This window comes from Heliconius melpomene, chromosome 11 (assembly GCF_056956725.1).
Source record: "Heliconius melpomene rosina isolate 202511_hmr_F chromosome 11, ASM5695672v1, whole genome shotgun sequence".
NCBI classification, from domain to species: Eukaryota; Metazoa; Arthropoda; class Insecta; order Lepidoptera; family Nymphalidae; genus Heliconius; species Heliconius melpomene.
Window position 1 is genome coordinate 10666288 of NC_140399.1, and position 22115 is coordinate 10688402.

The 22115-nt window shown below is 32.7% G+C and overlaps 1 protein-coding gene across 3 annotated transcripts; it reads right to left on the bottom strand.

Moving 5' to 3' along the window:
* Window positions 1-9: 9 nt before the first annotated feature.
* Window positions 10-21918, bottom strand: LOC146534850 (uncharacterized). 3 transcript variants are annotated; one of them, XM_085193033.1, is made up of 16 exons: window positions 21668-21918; window positions 20557-20648; window positions 19753-19896; window positions 19009-19236; window positions 18266-18445; window positions 17691-17837; window positions 17151-17227; window positions 15850-16164; window positions 15449-15547; window positions 14985-15066; window positions 14391-14491; window positions 7261-7343; window positions 6986-7067; window positions 6567-6676; window positions 3772-3883; window positions 10-3179 (listed from the first exon to the last, which is right to left on the bottom strand). In XM_085193033.1, exons 1-16 carry the CDS (start codon window positions 21783-21785, stop codon window positions 3101-3103), a joined length of 2049 nt encoding a protein of 682 aa, XP_085049159.1. In that variant the 5' UTR covers window positions 21786-21918; the 3' UTR covers window positions 10-3100. The 3 variants fall into 3 exon arrangements, with proteins under 3 accessions (XP_085049159.1, XP_085049160.1, XP_085049161.1); XM_085193034.1 differs by having other exon boundaries at window positions 2960-3179; window positions 3772-3811; XM_085193035.1 differs by lacking the exons at window positions 10-3179; window positions 3772-3883 and adding an exon at window positions 5641-5789.
* Between the last annotated feature and the right edge of the window lie 197 nt (window positions 21919-22115).

Here is a 22115-nt window from a genome sequence, read left to right on the forward strand (position 1 = left end):
ACACGTAAAAAAACTTGATCCGCATTTATTACAATTCAATACACATTAACATAACTTTATCATTACAGAAACAATCGTTGTTTGTAAAATAATGTCTCCTTGTGAGCGAGAGGTGCGGGTGCAGAATTGCAGACTAGGAACGCTTTACGTCGAAGCTTGGACGCCATTTTAAAAAATATATATTGAATTACTCAAAACGCCAGTTAATTGTCAAATATAATCATATTTACTTAAATATTATACAGCAATAATATTCAATTAAGTCAATTAACCTGTTGTGGGTTCGATTGTCATTCAAGAAAAAGAAATATTTCATATTTTCAATTCTTCAGCCTAGTAACGGGGTATAGCGCGGCGTTGAATTCCGCCACGCAACACGCAATGCTTCTAGAATTCAGCTGAAAGTGAGAAGCGGAGTATGTTAACCTAAGAAAATATTTTCCTTAGTATAAACAATACGAAATTACTTTTGCCCCGACCTTATACAACTTGAGAATATCATTTAAAAAAAAACTTCTAAATAATTTAGTGAATAGCCCACAAGCATTCGATTTTAGCGATACAAACATCATGTAAAATATAAAACATAATTCATTACAAAATATAATTGTGTAGACAAGATCCAATGTTAAAATATTAAAAGTTTAATTATAGCTAAATAATTGAAATGAAACAGAAATAATTTATTTAGTTCGAATTATAATTACAACTTTTGTTCGAAATATTATATAAAAATGTCAGTCAACGGATCGGTTATATCTAAAAATAGCGTTAAAATTATATTTTTGATAGACTACAAAAATGTTCACTTTTAGTTTTTGTCGTCATTATAACTAGAACACAATACATGTTATAATACTTATAGTATAATTTGTAAGATTTTAATATCATTCGCCGTATAATTTAGCTTAAAATATTTGAATTATAATATTTTTTTGATAATTATAGTTATATAATAAAATTTTCGAAGGGATTAACCAAAAATTGAATAAATCTGTAAATAAGATCTATATATATGTACCACAGAGAAAAAATTTTATCTTAAAAAACTAGTTTTCGCAATACAAATAGTATACTATTAATTATTATTTTTAAGAATAGTATCTTTATCTTATTGTCACGAATTTAGTGAACTAAGGTAAAATGTATGACTTTAACATTTTACTCTGTGGCACAAAACAGATAATAAATATATAATCTAATATAAACTCGATAGCGGATAAAAATATTAACAACACATTTGGTACAAAATTAAACTTAATCCGGAATTACAAGTTTTGAATCTACATTGTGCTCTCACAAAATATTGTAACGGGTTATTTCGATAAGAAAAAAAATCCCCTAAGAAAGCACTTACAATATAATACACGATATTTACATAGAATTTCATTTAACACTTTAATAAATAGGAATTCGCCACGGTCAATTCATATTTAGCTTGATGCTGAAAATAATTATTACAATATCGATAAATAAATATCGACTATTCGATAATTAATCATCACGTCTATAGATTATTAAGAAATACTCCAGATATTAATTTGAATTAAATTTGAATTTTGCATTTGAATCATTGATGAAAATATTGTTTCTTTCGTGTTCTGCAAAAGAAATTAAAATTTGCAAAGATGCATTTTTGCTTTTAATTAAATGAAACTAAATATTTAATGTAAATAAGTGACATTCAGAAGTAAAACTTTAATATTTATATTTTTCTCAATTTATTTACCAACCACAAGATATATAGAAAGAATCAACTTTTTTTTCATAAAAATCGACCGTGGCACATGCACAAGCTACATTCTGCCAAAATGGCATGCACAATTCTGGCAAATGCACATAAAGACCTAAAAATCTCGTTTTATATCTTATTTTGTTGCAAACCTTAACATAATATTTACATAGAATCCGTATGATTCAAACATTTTTGGTGTTCTATTACTATGTCTATAGTTCGTTTGTACATTAGTCAAGTAAGCTTGCTTGTATCGCGATGGTGAAATACTAATGACTACGTGAATAGAAAAATAAAAAATAAAAACAATATCCAATGGTGTATTTTGAATTGAAATAGAATTTTATAAAAATATTGCAATTTTTATTTAATTTAAAGTAATGATAATTAATTTCACTAGTCAAGCTAGATATTGTCAAAAGAGAAAATCATTAAGTAGTTTTGAATGACACGACATCACCTAAGATAAATATATTGCTTATATACATCAAATAATTACTATGTAATAATAGTTGTTCCGAAAGTAAATATAAAGAAAAATTTTACAAAATCAACGAGAGTGTAACAAATCCAACCATTTTATTTCTTGAAAACTTTATATTTATTTAAAATGAAACAACATATACGTATGTATGGAAATAAAACCATATATGGAAATAAAAGAAATAATTTGGTCTTAATATAGACAGTGTTTTTGTCATCACCACTTTAAATGAAACCAGCTTTAACGACTCTATAAAAGCCTAATATAATTAAAAGAAAATACGGTCGAATTGATAACCTCCTTTTCTTACAGAAGTCGGTTAAAAAGAGATTATGCCAAAAATGAAAGTGTTTTTTTCAAACTAAATAATTAATAAAATAATCGCTGTAAAATAAAAGGCTATTTGTCAAGAACGTCGCATGCAGACATAAACCTATTAAAGGGACGCCGCCGCAAACGCCTCATTCCAAAATCGAGTCGTATTGGCGATAAAATTCAATGTTGTTTAACCTGTAGTAGTATATTTGTAATATACGTACGTGTTTACGGTTTTGGTTTCTATGCGTAACAACTGTTGAGGTATCTTAAATAATTTCTTTAGGTCTGGGTTTGAAATATTTTATATGCTGTTCCCGTAAAACGAGTGCAGACGCTTCCATATGCGTCACAATAATATATATTATTATAACATAACAAAATATTTAAATATGAATTCTTCAAATACTTCCAGATTCCAATATGTACAAAATTATGAACTGGAGTTCCTACACTCTCGTCGCCGACCTACAACAAACAAAACTAAACAAACGAGTGTTATTAGTATAATAGCGTCTTAGTGTCGTGTCGCGTGTACCATCCTGGCGGGGAACCCCGGTAGGGCGCTAGTCGGAGGGACGCGGCGGGGGCGCGCGCGGCGGCAGCGGGGACGCCGGCACGCTCCAACTCTCGCTGGTCCCCCATCTGGCGAATATGAGTTGTACTTATAATTCATTTAATTTGATTAATAAAAAAAACACAACATATGGCACCATAGATTATCAAAGTTGGGCATCTAACATTATTGTGTACACAGAGGAAACATACGAGTGGTACACATTTTTATTACCAATATTTTTTTCTTTCTATTGTTTAATACAATTATTTATGTTATTATAAACCAGTAAGTGTCACTCTATTCCCATTATATGTAGAAAAAATATATACAGGTAATTCTTGAAAGATATGGTCAAAAGTCAAAGTGGAGGGGGCTGTTCCTGTCTGTAAACATGAAATTTGTGGTTTTTTTTAATTTAAATATTTCCCCATTCTAATCGATAAAGTGCAGCATTGAGTTCCGCTACTCAAATTGCGATGTCTCGCAAAATTGGTCGAAAAGTGAGGAATGAAGTGTGTTATTTTCCCACTCTGGGAAATGATATATTTTATATTGTCCTAACACTAGGTTCCCTTTGCCTACTCTGACAGGTGCAGGATACAGCGTGAAACTAAAAAAATACCCATACAAGCAACATGTACATAACCTAAAGATACAAATAAAACCTATAAAGCTCACCTATGATGTCCCACGTGCGCGTGCCCGTGGTCCCGGCGCGCTGCAACGTGATGCCACTTCACGTACCCGCTGAGGCGGCGCTTCAGCAGCCCCGCGAGCGAGTGCAGCCAGCCTACGCGCACGCACGTTACTACCCGCTACCCTCTACCCGCTACCGCACTACCACGCACGCCTCCCGCGATATACCGAGAACACCTCTTTGTTTTACGTAGTTTTATATGTATGTAGTTGTTTATCGATTTATAGCAAAGTATAATTATTTGTATATTGATTAAAACAGATGATATGAAAATTGACTTTGATTTTTTTTATTAAAATGTATACCAGATTATAATACTCAAAAGAATTATTACTGGCCACACCAAATATAATAAATAATGAGTTGCATTTGCTATAAATTTAAATGACATATTCACATTAATGTATTTTTTTTTAACAAACGTTCCAATACTATATATAAAATATTCTTTTTTATTTTTTAAAACAAAGAGGTCCCCCAGTGCCGTACCAAATGCCTGGCTAAATTAATGTTAACATAGCGATGAGCGAAGCCATGACGGACCGCGAATTGATATTGACGAAGGCGATGCGACCGCACACCTATAGTATACTTCGGGTCTATTGCATTTCGATTTAAACTTTCAATATGTGAAACTTTCAATATATATGTATAAATCGAATATACATCACAAAGAATATAGTAATAATTTAAAATTTAATACAATGTGAAAAAAAAAATTATGGAGAAAATATTTCACATACTGGGTTAAATCGACTAAAATATGTGATTAACATAACAATGTGTAAAGGAAGCATAACCCAAAGCGGCCTTCCATGGCGGGTGTTAGGGTCGTTTAGTGGCGAGGCATGTGACAGAGCATGGCAGGCGATGTGGGGCGTGACAGCGGCAAAGCACAGGTATGGCGGACGCAAATGTATTTACAATGGAATATTATTGCACAATATAGTAATATAGTAACATGTATTGTCAAATAAATATGCAAAATAAAATTATTCATTTATGTATAAATATTAAAATTGATTTTGGTTAACTCAAAATCGATTTTAATTCATAGCAACATCGATACCATGAAATACATTTGCACCACAGATATAACAATACATTTAAGATACACAGTTTTGGATATAGACATTTATTAGGGAACGAATTTCTTAAGGTGAATTAAATGAATATTTTTTTTACCCACCCTTGTGTAACACAATATGAAACAAATGTATACATAACCTAACTAGCATTATATTTCAAAGCGTATGTTAGTCAGCTTACATTAAGAACCAGCCTCGATACGACCATGATGTTAAAGAGTACGGCCATTTTGTTTAACCACAGATTGAAAATAAAAAAATCCTATTCTAATTAAAATATATTTATTTTATCTTTATTAAAACTACTATCAATTATATCACATTATGTAGTCTGGCGTAAGCAGAACCGCAAAGCAAGCGTAGTATTTAGTCCTGTCTCGTTTGTACATAACACAATGAACGGGTATCGTGATATGAGAATGATTTGAAGTATGGAACTGATTGTATGGTAAAATAGTAGATTATCGTTTTTATATATCATGTACACTAGAATGGAATGCCATGAAAAAACTATAAGTGATCAAATAAACACGTGAAGTGAATAAAAAATAAGAACAAAAATATTTGTATTGTTATGTCAATATAATTTGCACTTTTTTGTTAAATTTTACAGCAAACATTTAGTTCAGGGGTAAATGCGATAAGTGCAGAACTAAATTTCAATATGATCAAAAATTAAATTTTAAATTTGGAACAATTACCAACCGACCACCAATCACATAAAGAGGAATGAACAGATAACAACAGAACAATCAATATAAATAATTTCCAAGTGTACATTTAATTTAATCTGTTACAATATAACATAGAATATATAACATATAATACAATTTATGATACAATCACTTCCCGGTCAGGCTGAGAGTGGCAAGCGCAGCATTACACCAATTAGTCCGACTATCATAGGCTGGCTGCCCTCATTACACATATACACAATCATGTAAAAGAACATATGGAACAAATTAAAATATATAAATCATGTTATGTGTGACGCTACTCCGATTAGTGTTGCCAGGTGAATATAAATTATTTAGCATTTTATATAATATGTTCATTAATAGATTAAAAAGTACTAAATTTTTTACCTGACAACACCGATTTGTCTGAATTTCATGTGTGTTACGAACTTTATTCATGTATTATGTATTTCAGTTACTTTACCCTAATTCGACAAAAAGATTTAAACCTAGTATGTTTTGTGTCTTTCTTGAAAGTACCCACATATTGTTCAATGAATTTCATATAGTGCAAAATCTCTTACATTTTTTTAAAGCAAAAATTGACGAAGAAATGTTATTTTCGATTTAAAAAAACACCTTAAAAATGTTTTTTTTTTAAATTATATATAAAGATACTTTTTATATCCATTTATGACACAATATATAACATAATATACCTACTACCTAACTTTGGTAAATTGACAAGTCTGCGAAATATTACTTTCTCATTAGTTATGATTTAAAAAAAAATAATAATACTAACTCTAAAACATTACCTTTTTTTTTAAGCTTGAAGATTAAAATCTCATCGTTATAATTACAGTAATAATATTTTTAAACGATTTATTGCTTCCTACGAATCTTGAAAAATATTTCTGAGCTAAGTTACAAGACTTATAATTTAAGACTTTTCATATAATTAAATGATATTTATAGTAACTCTGCTATAGTAATGATACAAGGACATACCTTGATCGTCGTGATGGTGTTTGGTGGTCGGCACGGCGGCGCCGAGCTCGCTGCGGAACCCGTTGCGCAGTTCCGCCCGCGTTAAACTCTGACTGCGACCTTCTGATAGCCTGTGGACAAGAATATAGAAATTATGACACTAGCGTCATAAAATTTAAATTTATGTTCTAGCCAAATTATACAAAGTTTTTTGTGTATTTTTCTTTTCTTGCTTTATTGGTCTTTTTGTGCTTTCTTTGTTTTCAAACCTTCATATGAAGTGTTTTCTGTTAGTGACATTGAAGTGTGCCAGCTCTCCCGACAAACAGGCATAATTGAATGACAGAAGCAAACGACGTGTGTGTCATGAACCCGATGAAATGATCCAGGAGTTCTGTCCCGTTGCAACACAATGCTGTATAGTTGTAGAAAACACGCACCTGTCATTACTAAGTAGTAAAGGCGATGGCGGGTGCAGTCTGTCGTGTAACGGTGGCGGCTCTAGTTCCATGCTACCATTAGCTGTAAAACATATAAAATTTATAAATATATAATACCTTAAGCATTATTCATAATTATATTTATATACATAAGTCGAGAAAACACATTTACTAGGTTGAAAAAGTAATATAATTATATAATTCCTTTATTTCAAATGAATTTAAAAATTAACTTATAATAATAAATACTCATAATAAATACAAATATAAAATACCTTCATGGCCTAACATGTGGTGATGCCGGCTAGTACGCGGCGGCGGCTCTGGAGACCGACCCGTACTGTGCTCTCGGCTTAAACTAAAAGAAATATAAATTAATATATAAATTATTTAAGAAATATATAATTAACAGGAATACAGCCAATATTAGTAATCAGGTACAAATGAGGTAGGAAATTATGTACGGTGGCAGCGTAGGTTCCAAAAAAAACCGATTTTACTTAAAAATATTTTATTAAAATTAACTTATTATTACAAAAGGTGAGACTTGCTCAAAGTCGGAGACAAGAATGATTTTATATTCTACATTTAATTCTAATTTTAATTATAACAGCAGGTGTGGGGATTCGAATAACAATTCCAAGATTTAAGAGAATTGTGCAATGTATTAATTGGAAATTAAATTATGGGTAACGTTGTGGGACATATTCTGGGTGGTCCTAGGTCAGCAATTCCTGGGTTGTGTGCTAACGTAACACCTCCCTCCTGAAGAACAGCACCTATTCGGTGTCCTTGGATCTCGAATAGTGCTGGAGAATGTGCTCTAGTTGATCTCGAGCGCTGGCCTCTTCCTTTGAAGAATTCCCATCACTCGATGGCTTCGGCTTTTCATTTTTCTTAATTTTCATAAAATAATTTCATAAAATGGGACTGTGGTATGATAAAGACTATTAGATTCAGTAGATATCTTCGAAATAGGTTGCTGTGCGGAAAATTTCTTAGTTGCCTCGAAAATTTCAGTTTTTTAGTGTTATTTCAGAATTTCCTTGTAGGTTTTAGTTAACAATAAGATCATATAGGTATGATTCACCGATCTTCGGGCATTCAGCCTCTATGTAGGTACATAAAATCTTTTTCGTGAATTGCTAGGAAGGGGTGAGAGGAATAAAGGATGTGGCGATTTATTTTAGGTACAGAGTACAAACGATTCAGGAAAATTCTTAAGGACAACAATTGGAAACTTGAAAACTAAAATAATATCTTAAGCATTATAATAATAACCTTACCTTTATTACGTCAAAAAACTAAAACTAAAACTAATATCTAAAAGTTAATTCTCTTATATAATGTATTTAATTTGCTTAACGTATCTTGATACATATTAAAAGTGAAAATAGATTGATAATTACTTTTAGCACGAATATTGCCTTCTAAAATTAAAAATATTTGAGTTATATGTGTAAAAGTTATAAAATTTGGTTTTTAATATTCGTTAAATTATTCATTAATTTTTCTAGTAAGTTAATGGCTCTATCATACTTTATGGCGTCCATGTAGTCGAGATTTCCCGAAATACTTTTCATAATCTATTACATAATCTATCAATGAGTCCTCTCTTAACACGATTAAACTCAAAAGTTGTCAGCTGCATTGCATTTGGAAAAGGGAAAGCTTTAAAATCTAAACTAGCCTAAATAACAAAATTCAGGGTTCATTATCCAAATTACTAAAATTAATTTCCTCCGCTAGGGTCAAGGTCATTAACAGGGTCGTCAGTCTGTAACAATCGAGCACTATTAGGTACTCTTTTCAGCCTCGTTTTTGCAATAGGTAATCGTTTTTTCTTTGTATAAATGTGTATTGGTAAATCAGCTAAAACATTATCGTGAGTAAAACGAGAGGCTAGTTTTTGTCGAGATGATTTAGGGTTTCGTATGAATATCTGTTGGTCGGGTAAGTAAATAGTTCGGGTTCCCTATTTTTATTTAAATTTTCAATAATTTGGGTTCGTTGGTGTAAAGAAGATTCGTTAATAATGTCATAAACCTTTTTCATTCGGTCACGATGATCGCTTATATATAATTGTAATAATTGTTCTGTCAGGTCAATGTCTACGGGATCACGGGGGTCGAAATGTCCAGTTATTATATCTAAAGGTCGACATTTTGTGAAACTATGAATAGAACTATTGTAAGCTAAGAGAGCATAAGGCATGAGATTAATAACTGATTCTCCATTTTGGTTTAATTTTAATATCCTTAAATGTTCTAATAATGTGGAATGGCGCCGTTCTACTATTCCGTTTTCATTAGGCGAACAAGGTAATATCTTATGGTGAATAATTTTATGTAGTCTAAGGAACTCTAAAAATAATTGGTTTGAAAATTCGGGACCTCTATCGGTTACGACCGTCAAGGGCACACCGTGATGAGTGAAAAACATTAATAACCCTTGTACGACACTAATCGCAGTAGCATCCCTTAAATGATAAGCTTGTGCGTATTTTGAAAATGCGTCAATTATTGTTAAATATTTTTGATTTTCCACACTAAATAAATCTAAATGAACTATGGTGAAAGGTTTAGTTGGGGGAGGAAGAATTTGAAATTTTTGCTTAATAGGATTACGGTCATACTTCGCTTGTCCGCAGATAGAACATTCATTAATATATTTCGTAACCTGTTCCTTTAATTTTGGCCAAAAATATCGTTTCGATAACGAGAGATAACTTTCATTTATTCCGCGATGGTTCGTTTTACCTTCATGATAGTTTTTAATTATTTCTTGTTGTTTTAAATAATCTTTTACATTTTCTAAATTATTTTTACAAAGGAGAAGGTTCATTGAAGAATTTTTAAAGTTATTTTGAATTATTGGGATTATCTTATACATACCTAATGGGGGATTAATTAAAATACCAGTTTTTACCTTGGGATTTATGTATTCTTTTACCGCATTTACTACGTCATTTTCTAGATTCGAACTTGAAATTGAAATAGTAGTTTTTATATAATTTTCAAATATTTTCGATACCACAGGTCTACTTTTAATATCGCCAACTATGTTAAAAATAATCTGCCTATGAAATTTATTTAAGGGGTCGTCAGTTATGGGAATTTCTAAAATAGGATTTTCTGAGTCTGTATGTACGGTTGCTGTATTTGAATTCGAAGGGGATTTTTCTGAGCAATTTACTGCAATTGAATTCGCTTCTTCATTATGAATCTCTATACGGGATAAAGCGTCGGCATTGCAATTATATTTACCCTGCTTATATATTACAGAAAAATCATATTCACTTAATTTTAACCTCCATCGAGTCAGTCGGGAATTGGGTTCTTTAATATTCATAATCCACTGAAGGGGTCTATGGTCAGTCATAATTTTAAATTTTCTTCCGAATAAATAGGGGCGGAAATACTTCGTAGCCCAAACTATCGCTAATAATTCCTTCTCAATTGTGCTATAATTAATTTCGCTCGTGTTTAAAGTTCTAGATGCATATGCAATGGGTTTGTCTGAACCAATAGGTCCTTGCGAAAGTACAGCGCCTATAGCTAAATTCGAAGCGTCCGTAGTCAGTATAAAGTCCTTGGAAAAGTCGGGGTATTGTAGGATGGGATCGTTAATCAATAAATTTTTACATTTTTCGAAACAGTCTATGTAATCTTGATTTAAAATAATTTTTGAACCTTTTTTTAAGCATTGAGTGAGTGGTTTTATAATCTTTGCAAAGTTGGGAATAAATTTTCTATAGTAACCTACGAGTCCTAAAAATCGTTTTATCTCGGTACTCGTTTTCGGAATGGGATAATTTTGAATAGCAGATATCTTGTCTGGATTTGGTTTTATTCCGTCGCATGTAATAACATGACCTAAATATGCTGTTTCTTTTTTTAAAAATTCCGACTTACTCATTTGTATTCTAAAATTTGACTCGCGTAACCTATCAAAGACTTTTCCTAAATTTTCTATGTGTTCTTGAAGTGAAGTGCTAAAAACTATTATGTCATCTAAATATACTAAGCATATTTTATTTTGTAAACCACGTAAGACATTATCCATGACCCTTTGAAAGGTCGAGGGTGCGTTTTTTAAGCCCATGGGCATTCTTAAAAACTCGAAATGCCCATGCTCCACATTAAAAGCAGTTTTAGAAATATCAGCGGGGTTCATCTCAATTTGGTGGAACCCGCTAGCAAGGTCTAATGTACTGAAATATTGACAATTACCTAATTTATCCAAAATATCCGATATATTCGGTATAGGATACTTATCGTCAATCGTTTTTTCATTAACTTTACGAAAATCTATGACAATGCGCCACTTAGTTTTTCCTGAAGCGTCGCTTTTCTTTGGAACGAGCCATATGGGAGAGCTCCAAGCTGAGTCTGAGGGTCTAATAATTCCTTGATCTAACATGCTCTGAATTTGTTCCCTGACTTCCTGTCTATGTATAAAAGGATATCTATAGCTTTTAGTATATACGGGTATTTCATCTGTCGTTTTAATCGAATGCTTAATTGTATTGCTAAACGTTAAGGTTTCGCCTTCTAAATAAAATATATCCGAATAACGACCACAAAGCGTTTCTAAATTAATTCTTTCTTCCTCGTTTAAATGGCTAGTCCGTAAACGGGAGAGAACATCCTTTTCGCGTTCTATCATTCGCTCGGTATACTTATATTCAATACGATTCAATTCCGCCTGGATAGGTTTGTCGATAGAAAAAATTATGTCGTTGCGTGTGGGGTTATAAATTTCTAAAATAGCTCTGTTATTTTTCGCGCAAGTTAAACATTCTTTTATAATACAACTAGAGATTACTTGTTCTGGGATAAAAATTTCACCTTCACGAATATTAATTGGTAATTTTACTAATTTCGAGGTACCTGCCGGTATAATATTTTCGTACAAATTTAAATTACACGAATTATAAATTTGAATAGGGTTGCACGCGTTTGAAGTAACAAATAATTTTCTTTTATAATCGATAGTCGCTTCCCATTTATCTAATAAATCCGTACCGATTAAACCGTCAAAATAATTATGGAACTTATATATAAAAAATGTAATGCTATCTTTACTACTAAATTCAGAAAAACTGGGAATAGTTACAGAATACTTATGTCTACTTACAGCGTGTACGTTACTCACTTCGAAAGGATCATATTTTAAAGAAAATTTATTAAAATATTTTTCTACTGCATCTGGACTTATAAAAGATTGATTCGCGCCGGTATCGATAAGCAATTTTAGAGGGGGATTTTTAATCTGAATATAGGGAAGTTGACGTTGAGTTTGGAGATTAAGTTCTATTTTGGTTTGTCTAAAATTTTGAGTTTCTGAAAATCCTCTTCTTTATTAAGGGTTGATGACGAAGGTTCCTCTACAATTTGTTCGCAATTTTGAGATAATTCTTGGGGTGGTTCGCTACTATAATATGGATTTGCGTAATAATAATAGTCGTAATTATAATATTCATTATCGTCATAATAATCATAATAGTCATAGTACTGGTCATAAAGGTCACTGTCGTGGAAATTCATTTCCCTTGTTTTAAAATAATTAGACGGTGGTGGGTTTCCGTGCTTACTCCAATCATGTCCTGGAATATGTCTAGTAGGTGGTAAATTTCTAGGTACAAAAGTACTAACACCGCTCATAGGACGAGGTGCCTGAGAGGTCGAGTTAAATTGTGGGGGTGCATTACGTGGGTTAATTCTAAATGCATTATGGGGATTATAATTTGGGGGTTGTGCTTTAAATATTTGTTGAGTACGTGTTGGGCCTAAGTGTTGTCTATGTAATGTCTGTTGTGGGTTAGTTATAAAATTATTACGAAGTGGATAATTAGCTTGAAAATGTGGCTTAAACTGTGGAATGTGGTTATTAAAATTATTTACCTTAAAAGACTGAGAAGAAAAGTTCTGGGGGTGCTTTGTCCTGTCGGGTTCATTTCGAGCCTGTAAATACATAGTATTTAATTCGTCTTGAACGAATTCTAACGCTTTTTCTATGGTTTCCGGCCTCATGCATCGTATGCGTGAGCCTAGAGGGTCCTTTAAACCTCTTAAAAACGCTTGCAAAGTTAATTTCTGATATAAAATTCTTTTAGCTTCTATTGTAGTACCAATTTCCTCATGCAATGTAATATATGTCATTATTGTACTAAATAAATTTTGGCAACGTTCATAAAATTCCTGAGGGGTATTAGATCCCTGTGTTAAAAGAGAGAGATCATTGTACAACGCAGTTTCATCGCGTTGATCTGAAAAATTATTAATTAGCGACTTACGAATGCCACTCCAGTCTGATGGAATACCACTTGTATTTATTAAGAGTGCCGCTGAGCCTGTTACTTTATTTAAAATGCCATTTGCAAGAGCAATACTAACTAAATTATTTTCGGGATTATTACTAATAAATTCCTGTACCAATTGATCGCATAAACTAATAAATCTGGGTAAAACATTTGAATTTCCGTCAAATTCGGGCACTAGGCGTAAAGCTTTAAAAATGTTATCTAATTCTGTCATTTTAATTAAATTATATTCTATTTAATTATATAATAAAAAAAAATAATTACGTTATAATAATAATTACTAAACCTATATATCTTAGATTACCGAAAAAGGAAATTTAAGAACCGCGTTTTAAATGGTATTAAACCTAAATTAATATAAAAAAATCTCCAATTGCCACAAAAGGGAAACGGAAAAAGGAAACTTAAAAATACGGGTAAGCAATCACTAGAAAGATTCTAATGTACTTACTGGGTTAAATCTGTTTTCTCTGGTGCATCAATGTCTGGATACTCCTGCGCCGCCTCGTAGATTCTGGATACTCGTGCTGGTGCTTGAGAGCCACCCGGGTGGTCCGCGGAGACGTTAAATTCGATATTCCCGAATTTTAAGTTACGTTGCTCGCGACCCGGCCCGCGAGTATCCTACCGACTGCGCCAATTATGTACGGTGGCAGCGTAGGTTCCAAAAAAAACCGATTTTACTTAAAAATATTTTATTAAAATTAACTTATTATTACAAAAGGTGAGACTTGCTCAAAGTCGGAGACAAGAATGATTTTATATTCTACATTTAATTCTAATTTTAATTATAACAGCAGGTGTGGGGATTCGAATAACAATTCCAAGATTTAAGAGAATTGTGCAATGTATTAATTGGAAATTAAATTATGGGTAACGTTGTGGGACATATTCTGGGTGGTCCTAGGTCAGCAATTCCTGGGTTGTGTGCTAACGTAACAAGGACTATACTTTAAATAAATAAACCCTGAATTATTCAAAACACATTACAAAAAAAATAATTAATGAATCCTTAGATAAAAAACAGGCCACCAAATCTATTTGTATAGAGTAGATTTTGTTTTTGTGCAAAATTCTAACCTTCTATGCCTAGGCGTTGAATGCAGGTCCACTCTAGACTTCCTCTGTTGACTTTGGTGATAGAACCTTTGTAATACTATAGGACTCGTGTTTCCAGAACTCTGTACACAAATAAAACAATAGCTTGAAGTAAGAGTAAATAAATTGATGAACAGTTTTATTAAAAACAAGTAAAATAGTTCCTAAAAATAAAAATAAATCAGTTCCACGTTGTATCCCGCACACAGCAGGATAGGCAGAGGGAACCTAGTGTTAAGGCACTAAGTTCCCCACTTTCTGCCGAGTTCTGGAGGCATTGCGTGTTGAGGTATAATAACAATAAGAAAACGTATATTTTAAAATTAGGAAAACCATCTATAAAACAGTAAGACAGTGTCAGACTATAAAAAGAATGATTAGGGGTTTGATTCACAAGCGAGTGCACTATATTATTTAAATTGTTTCCCCATTCTAGAAGAGAAAGCGCTACACGCAATTTCATAAAAATTGAGTGTTAATTTTGAAGTCGTGTGATGCACTTGATTATTCATGCGTACCCCGCTATATGCGGGATACAGCGTGAAGCTAAAAAATATATTTATATTAAACTATTACCGCAGGGGACGCCCGCCAACGGTTATCTGCTGACACCCTGCGTGCGGGCGCGGGGGGAGGCGACGCACACGCGTCTATTGTCCTGTTAAAGATGATATTTTTTATTTATAAACTTCTTTGCTTTTCTTCTTCGAGACCAGTCATGGCGCAGAGGCACAAGCTGTAAACGCGACAGGTTGTGGGTTCGATTCCTAGCCGAGCAAAAGAAATATTTAATATTTTGATTTCGTCGCTCTGATGTCGAGTCAAAACGCAGCGTTGGGTTCCGCCATTCAATGCCCACAGATTTTAGCGAAAAATGGGAAGCGTAGTGTTTTAATACTAGGCCCTCTCTGCCTACGCAGCTGCATCATGTTAATTGTTCCAATGTATCTGCAGTCTTCTGACCACTCACAAGACATCAAATCATTTAAATACGCAGATAAAGCCGCAGGTAAAAGCTTGTATAATATAAAATAACGTACCTGCGTCTGGGGTAAGGGGAGTGGTTGGACAAATCGGCCTCTAGGCTGGCAGGCTGAGAGCTGCTCCCGCCTGGACTAGACGTGCTCGCCCACCATGCTCTGAGACCATATAGAATTTATATATTAAATTGTAAATTAAACAATAAGTAATATAGTAAAAAAGTATTGAATTGTACATGCAGTGGTTGTAGACTATACTTGGAGTGATATTTTCTGTTTATGTTCAGCTTCACATGGCACCTCTGAGTTGTCGTCGACGAATTTAGGTTCGATTACCACTGGAGTGAAGGAATTATTTTTATTACCAGGCTTTGGTAACAAGACAATACGCCACATTGATTCACATACAATTTCTCAGAAAATTTACAGAATGAAACTGAAAATATATAGACAAAAATTACCTCGCAGGCGTAGGCGTTGCTTGTTCAGGCGTCCAATTCTGAGAACTGGTCACAAAATTCCTAACCGGCTGTGGGGTCACCGGGATTTCCAGGCCATTATTAGAATTCACTGAATGAGTAGACCCAGTGGATGCTGTGGACCCAGTGGACCCGGTGAAGCTGGTGGACCCAGTTGGACCCTTGGATTGGGTCCCAGAAATGGGTAAAGTGGCGTACCAATTGCCCACTGATATGGAACTCCTCGCCGATTTCACTACGAACGGATGTTCTAGAAGTTTCACGTATTTGGGTCGTTGTCGGTAGTTCTTTGTTAAGCTGAAAAAGAAATAAAAAACTTTTATTTATTGAATTAGATATTAAATAATTCATATTCATTTGGATAGAGTTATCTATATATATATATATAAAAGGACTTGTCCTCACTGACTGAGGTAATACGCACGCACAGCCGTAGCCGCTGTGCGTAGAAACGTTAAATTTGGACAAAAGTTTACTTTCGTAATCTGGACATCCACTAAGAAGGGATTTTGAAAAATTTTAACCCTAAAGGGGTGAAATAGGGGTTCAAAGTTTGTATGGAAAAAAATTTAAATCGGCACCGATTTTTATAAAATTTGAAATTTAGATTTTTAAAAGTATTTAATTGAACACGTGTTTCATCGTTTTCTAGAATTCTTCCCCTAAGGGTGCAAATAAGGGGTTGAAAGTTTGTGTAGGTCTTTTTTTAAATCGTCACCAATTTTTATAAAATTTGAACATATATAATTAAACACATGTTTCATGGTTTTCTAGAATTCACCCCCTAAGGGTGCAAATACGGGGTTGAAAGTTTGTATGGGAAAATTCTTAAATCGCCGCCGATTTTTATAAAATTTGATATTTAGACTTAAAAATATTTAATTGAACATATGTTTCATGGTTTTCTAGAATTCACCCCCTAAGGGTGCAAATAAGGGGTTGAAAGTTTGTATGGAAAAATCTTTAAATCGCCACCGATTTTTATAAAATTTGAAATTTAGACTCTTAAAAATATTTCATTGAACACATGTTTCATGGGTTATTAGAATTCACCCTTAAATACGCAAGCGAAGCTGCGCGCGTCCGCTAGTATAGGATATAAGAATAAAATTATTTCTTTTTGAAAAAAGAAATAAAAAAACAACTACTTTCATACTTTCGTACTATTTTTTTATACATATTATACTCTAATATATTATGTAGGTATTTGACTTAAATGTTTTAATAAACAAGTCTGTTGTTAAATATTACAGTAATTTTAAATATATAGTAAAATAGCTTACCATTGTGAAACAAAAGATTTAAATTCAGGAGTAAAATCACTATCTTCTGGTAGTTGCGGTGGATCGTCAGCTATTACCTAATAATGAAAATATTATCCATTATTTTTTCTACAAAAATTTAAAATTTGAACTCAAAGTAACCGTTCAAGACAGTTTTCCTTCTTGAACATTTTAAAAATGTTGAAAAGCTTATAAATTACTTCGTAACTTAAGACAACGTAGGAGGGTTTGTATCTCACTACTTTAGGTTTTCTTTTGCTTTTATAGAGGTCAAGTAGGAAGTAACACATTACTGATATAAAGCCACAAAAACAGGAAGACATCATAGTGGTTTATTGGTATAACTTTAATAATGTATGCTAGATTGTATTTTTTTTTTAACTTCACGCTTTATACCGCAAATTACAGGGTAGGAAAAAGAACAAAGTGTTAACATATTCTACCAGATTCTCTCTTATTGGACAGTGCAAAGGAAACCGAAACTTAACATATCAACAAAAACATAAAGATACTGCAAAACAATCCACAACACAAGCTCACCCTAGTAAGAACTTCAAAATCATTCTGACAGTCTCTATAAGGGAAGACCCCGGTCGCCAGCTCCACAAGCGAGATGCCCAGCGACCAGACGTCCGCGCGGATGTCGTAGTCGGGCCGGCTGGGGTCCGGCGGATCTATGCGCTCCGGCTGTGGGATTTTAATTATTTATACTAATTTATAATATACTAGAGATCTAAATGTCTGCTTAAATTTATTGTTATAGCCATATTATAATTTTTTATTAGCTAGAAGAATCTTTACATAAATTTTAGACCCATAAGTTATTCTAAATTTCTAGCAGTTTTTGCGTGATCGTGGAACACATATCCATCAACAAGATTTTATATTTGTAACATTAGTAAGATAAGAGAAGAATAATAAGAGAAGGATTTTATTATTTTTTTTATTTATTTGCAGCTTCACTCTTGTCTTTAAATGGAAATAACTCTTTGACCTTTTTGATTTTATAATATAGTCCATCAACCTCAACAGATAAACAATACAACACAAAACGGACAGAATATATATATATATATATATATTTGTGTTAAAATTAATGTTTTATTTTAACTCACAGCCATATAAGCAGCACATCCTGCACTTCTCGTCTTGGCTTTAGAGTCCACAAGGCGGCCACTGATCCCAAAGTCACATAATTTAACATTGCCACGCTCATCTAATAGAATGTTACTTGGTTTGACATCGCGGTGTATAACACCGTGAGTGTCTTTCAGGTACGAGAGCGCGTTTACCGTCTGTAATAAAAATATATATATGTTTATACAAAAAAATAATTATAAATATCATTTGGTGCTTCCAAAATTACTCTTATTAGACTCTGCTAGGTGAAATGTAATATCTTTGAAAGGGGCAGAAACGCAAGTACTTTTAACTATGTTAATAACCTGTAATAACCCGTAAGTAATAACCTGGACCCCCAAAAGTTCGTGTTCAGAATGGCACGAAACATACATTATTATACAATAACTAAGTAATTTAAACGACGAAAAATAATGTATAATCATAAAACAAACACATTATATATATATAGGCTTTGTACTATGGTGCTCCATTTTATTTTAAGTATGTAACGATCATTAACAAACCACCAATTAAAGAAAATTAGTTTGATTCTATTGTACTTAATCATAGATACGTATGTGCGTACGTAGCTTCACACTGTATCACACCGCACACAGCAGGGTAGAGTGTTAAGACACTTTGTTCCCCACTTACTGCCGAATTATTCAGGTATTGCGTGTTGACACCCATGGCCACATTTACATATCACATATAATAATAATCAACAAAATCTCACCGCCACAGTAACTTTCCCCAATATAGCCTCAGGTATGGGTGCGCCGAGCCTCTTTAACAGCTTATCAAAACAGGACGCCATCAGTTCCATACATATCCATACATCCGCGTCGGTGACGAAGCAGCCGAGACACCTCACGATGTAGGGACAGTCGTGGGATCTGACCACTACGTCGAGGTCCATAAGAATACGTTTTGTTTCTTCCGAGTTGCCAGAACGTCGCATTTGCTGAAATTTATTGGTTAGATTTAGTTTTTTTATATTTTAGTTGGGATGTGTTAACCCATGATATGATAGCCAGTTTTCTTTATGTCACGTAAATATTTTTTTATAAAATTTATTAAATTCTGTATACTCTAATTTCCGCAGGTTGGCTTTTAAAAATATTTTTTTCATTCAACCGGAAGAGGAGTGGAGGAGAGATGTTTATAGTATAAGCATTTTAACCTAGTGAGAATTGAACTCCTATCTCTTAAATTTACTGTATCCAGCATCTAGCAGAAATTTTAGGCAGACAACACCATTCCTTACACATTCCATATTTTTTGGAGAAACTTAACAATGCTCTTTATTTGTTACCAAACTAAAGAAATGATAATAGTTCAATCTCCTAAGAAAGAATAGAATCCACAATCATCTGCATATCCAGTTAGACAGTTAGCGTGCCTGCCTGCTGTACTATGACAGCCACCCAAATCCGGAATTACATTATTAAAACTGAACAATCATAAGATATCTTTATACCTTAACAGCTATCACAGCTGCAGAGGGTTTATGTAGCATTTTGACAACATGTCCACATGTCCCACTTCCGAGCTCGCCCAGTTGTTGAAGGTCATCTATATGTGATCTGTATTCCACCCCCTCTACATTTAACTTGCCACTCACCTAGTTTAGTTGAATGTTATAAACATTAAATTATATATTTTATTTCAGTTTCATGCTTTATCCCACATATAGCAGGGTAGGCAATGTAGAACTCTATACACTGCATTTTGTCTTAAACTAGTGATGAAATGAAAATAACTTTCCTTCTCCAATAGGAACCATAATCGCAAATTATCTTCTCATATACTTGCACCACATTAGCATTAATATTAAATAAATACAAAAAAAATAAATATAAAAACACTAACAAACCATAAGAAATAATGATTTTTAATTTATTTTTATCAGCTTCCCACTGTATCCCACACACAGCAATGTAGACAGAGGGAGCTTAGTGTTAGGACACCCACTGTTCCCCACTTTCTGCCGAATTATGGAGACATTGCGTGTTGTGTTGTGGGTCAACATCGCTCTTTCCCTCAACAGCAGAGAAAAGAAATGGAAATATAAAGTTAAATAAATATTACATTTCCTTGAGTGGAGATCAAATCCACAATTAGGCATATTTACAGACACACTCTGTGCCCCTGCACCACAACTGACCTCAAAGTAATAATGATTAATAAGACATTTATACAATAAATGTAAAATATAAAAATATAAGGTTTATGCAATTATTTTGCTTTACTTTAATTGTAATATAATTAAAACCATGCTTACTTTGTAAACTTCTCTCATTCGATACTCAGTATCAGCAGCTTGTGGAGACCTTGGTGGGAAGGCTGGTATGTCTCTTGGTGAAAACATAGGCGCTGAAAGGAAAGTAAAATTACTTTATTATTTGATTTTATAAGACTAAGTATATACATACATTTTTCTAGTATATTATACAAAAAATATTGTTTATAAAACAGTAGGTACTGGTTTTTAACATAGTTATTATCCACACTATAAATAACACATTGTTAAGATTAAATATGTATGACAAATTATATTGAAACAAATTTTCAAAATGACAAATGAGAATGAGATTTGAGATGATGACATCTTTTTATTGTCTTAAATATCTGAGTCAATAGTAAGTGGAAGAGTTACTGCATGATTTCATTATCTAAGTGGATTGAGTCAATAAAATTTCTACTTCCTCTTAATAATAATTTACATATGCATTTATTATGCAAATTACAGAAATTAGTAACCTTACATACAAATTTCAGTAATATGCAACCAAAATAGCTGTTGAAAGTGAATATGTAATAAGTAAAACATCTAAATTAAATAAAGTAATGATATCAAATCACATTTCTCAAGCTTTGGTTTATATAGCATATTTTCTCAAGCTTATATATACTATTCTACTACTACTATTTATATATACTATATGTATGGAATTTTATTAAATAATGAGATTTTAAAGGGAAATCTGACATTTTACATTAAAAAACCAAGGTTTTGTGGGGCAGCACTAGTGATAACAATATATATAAACTCATTTGTTTTCTGCAATAATAACATTAGCAAAGTCAAGTAAAATGCGTCTTATTTACAAAATATTACTTTGGTTCTTCAGGCAAACCATGAATATTTCATTTAAGCAGTGCAGGTTCATAATATTTTTCTATTAAATTATTAAGTCGAGTTTAATGTCTGTCCAATATTAAATATTATCAAAAAATGATAGCATAACCTTCTTATGCATAGCCATGAAACAAAATTATAAGAAAATATATTTGTTTTGGTATATGCCTATAACCTAAGCAGCACTTGATAGCAATAGAAATGAAGCATAAATTTAAATCAAATCTATAAATATGAAATGATAACGACTTACGAGGCCTAGGTCTCCTAGTGCCTCCAGACCTAGGAGCCCCAAGTCCACCTTGATTGTGGAGTCCCTCTCTTCGAATACGTTCTTGCAAATCCTTAAGTCTTCCTTCAATATTTGACATTATCGTAACTATAATTGTCCTTTTATCACATTTAAATACTTATTCCCTAACATCTATAATTATTATTTACACAAAAATTAAAATCAAATAGCTGCAGTCCAAAGATTTCTTTTTTCCATCAAACTCTATCAAATTCAATCTCATTCTAAAAATCTTTCAGTCTTTGATTTTTTTCTTTAATAGATCGTTCGTTCAAATGTTCATTCATTTACACAGAGAATACGGTATAATTTTTCTAATTAAATTATTAAGTTTATTTAACTTTCACCTTCATTGAATTTTATGCATAATGACATTTTATGTATAATTTACCCTACGGAATTTTAAAAT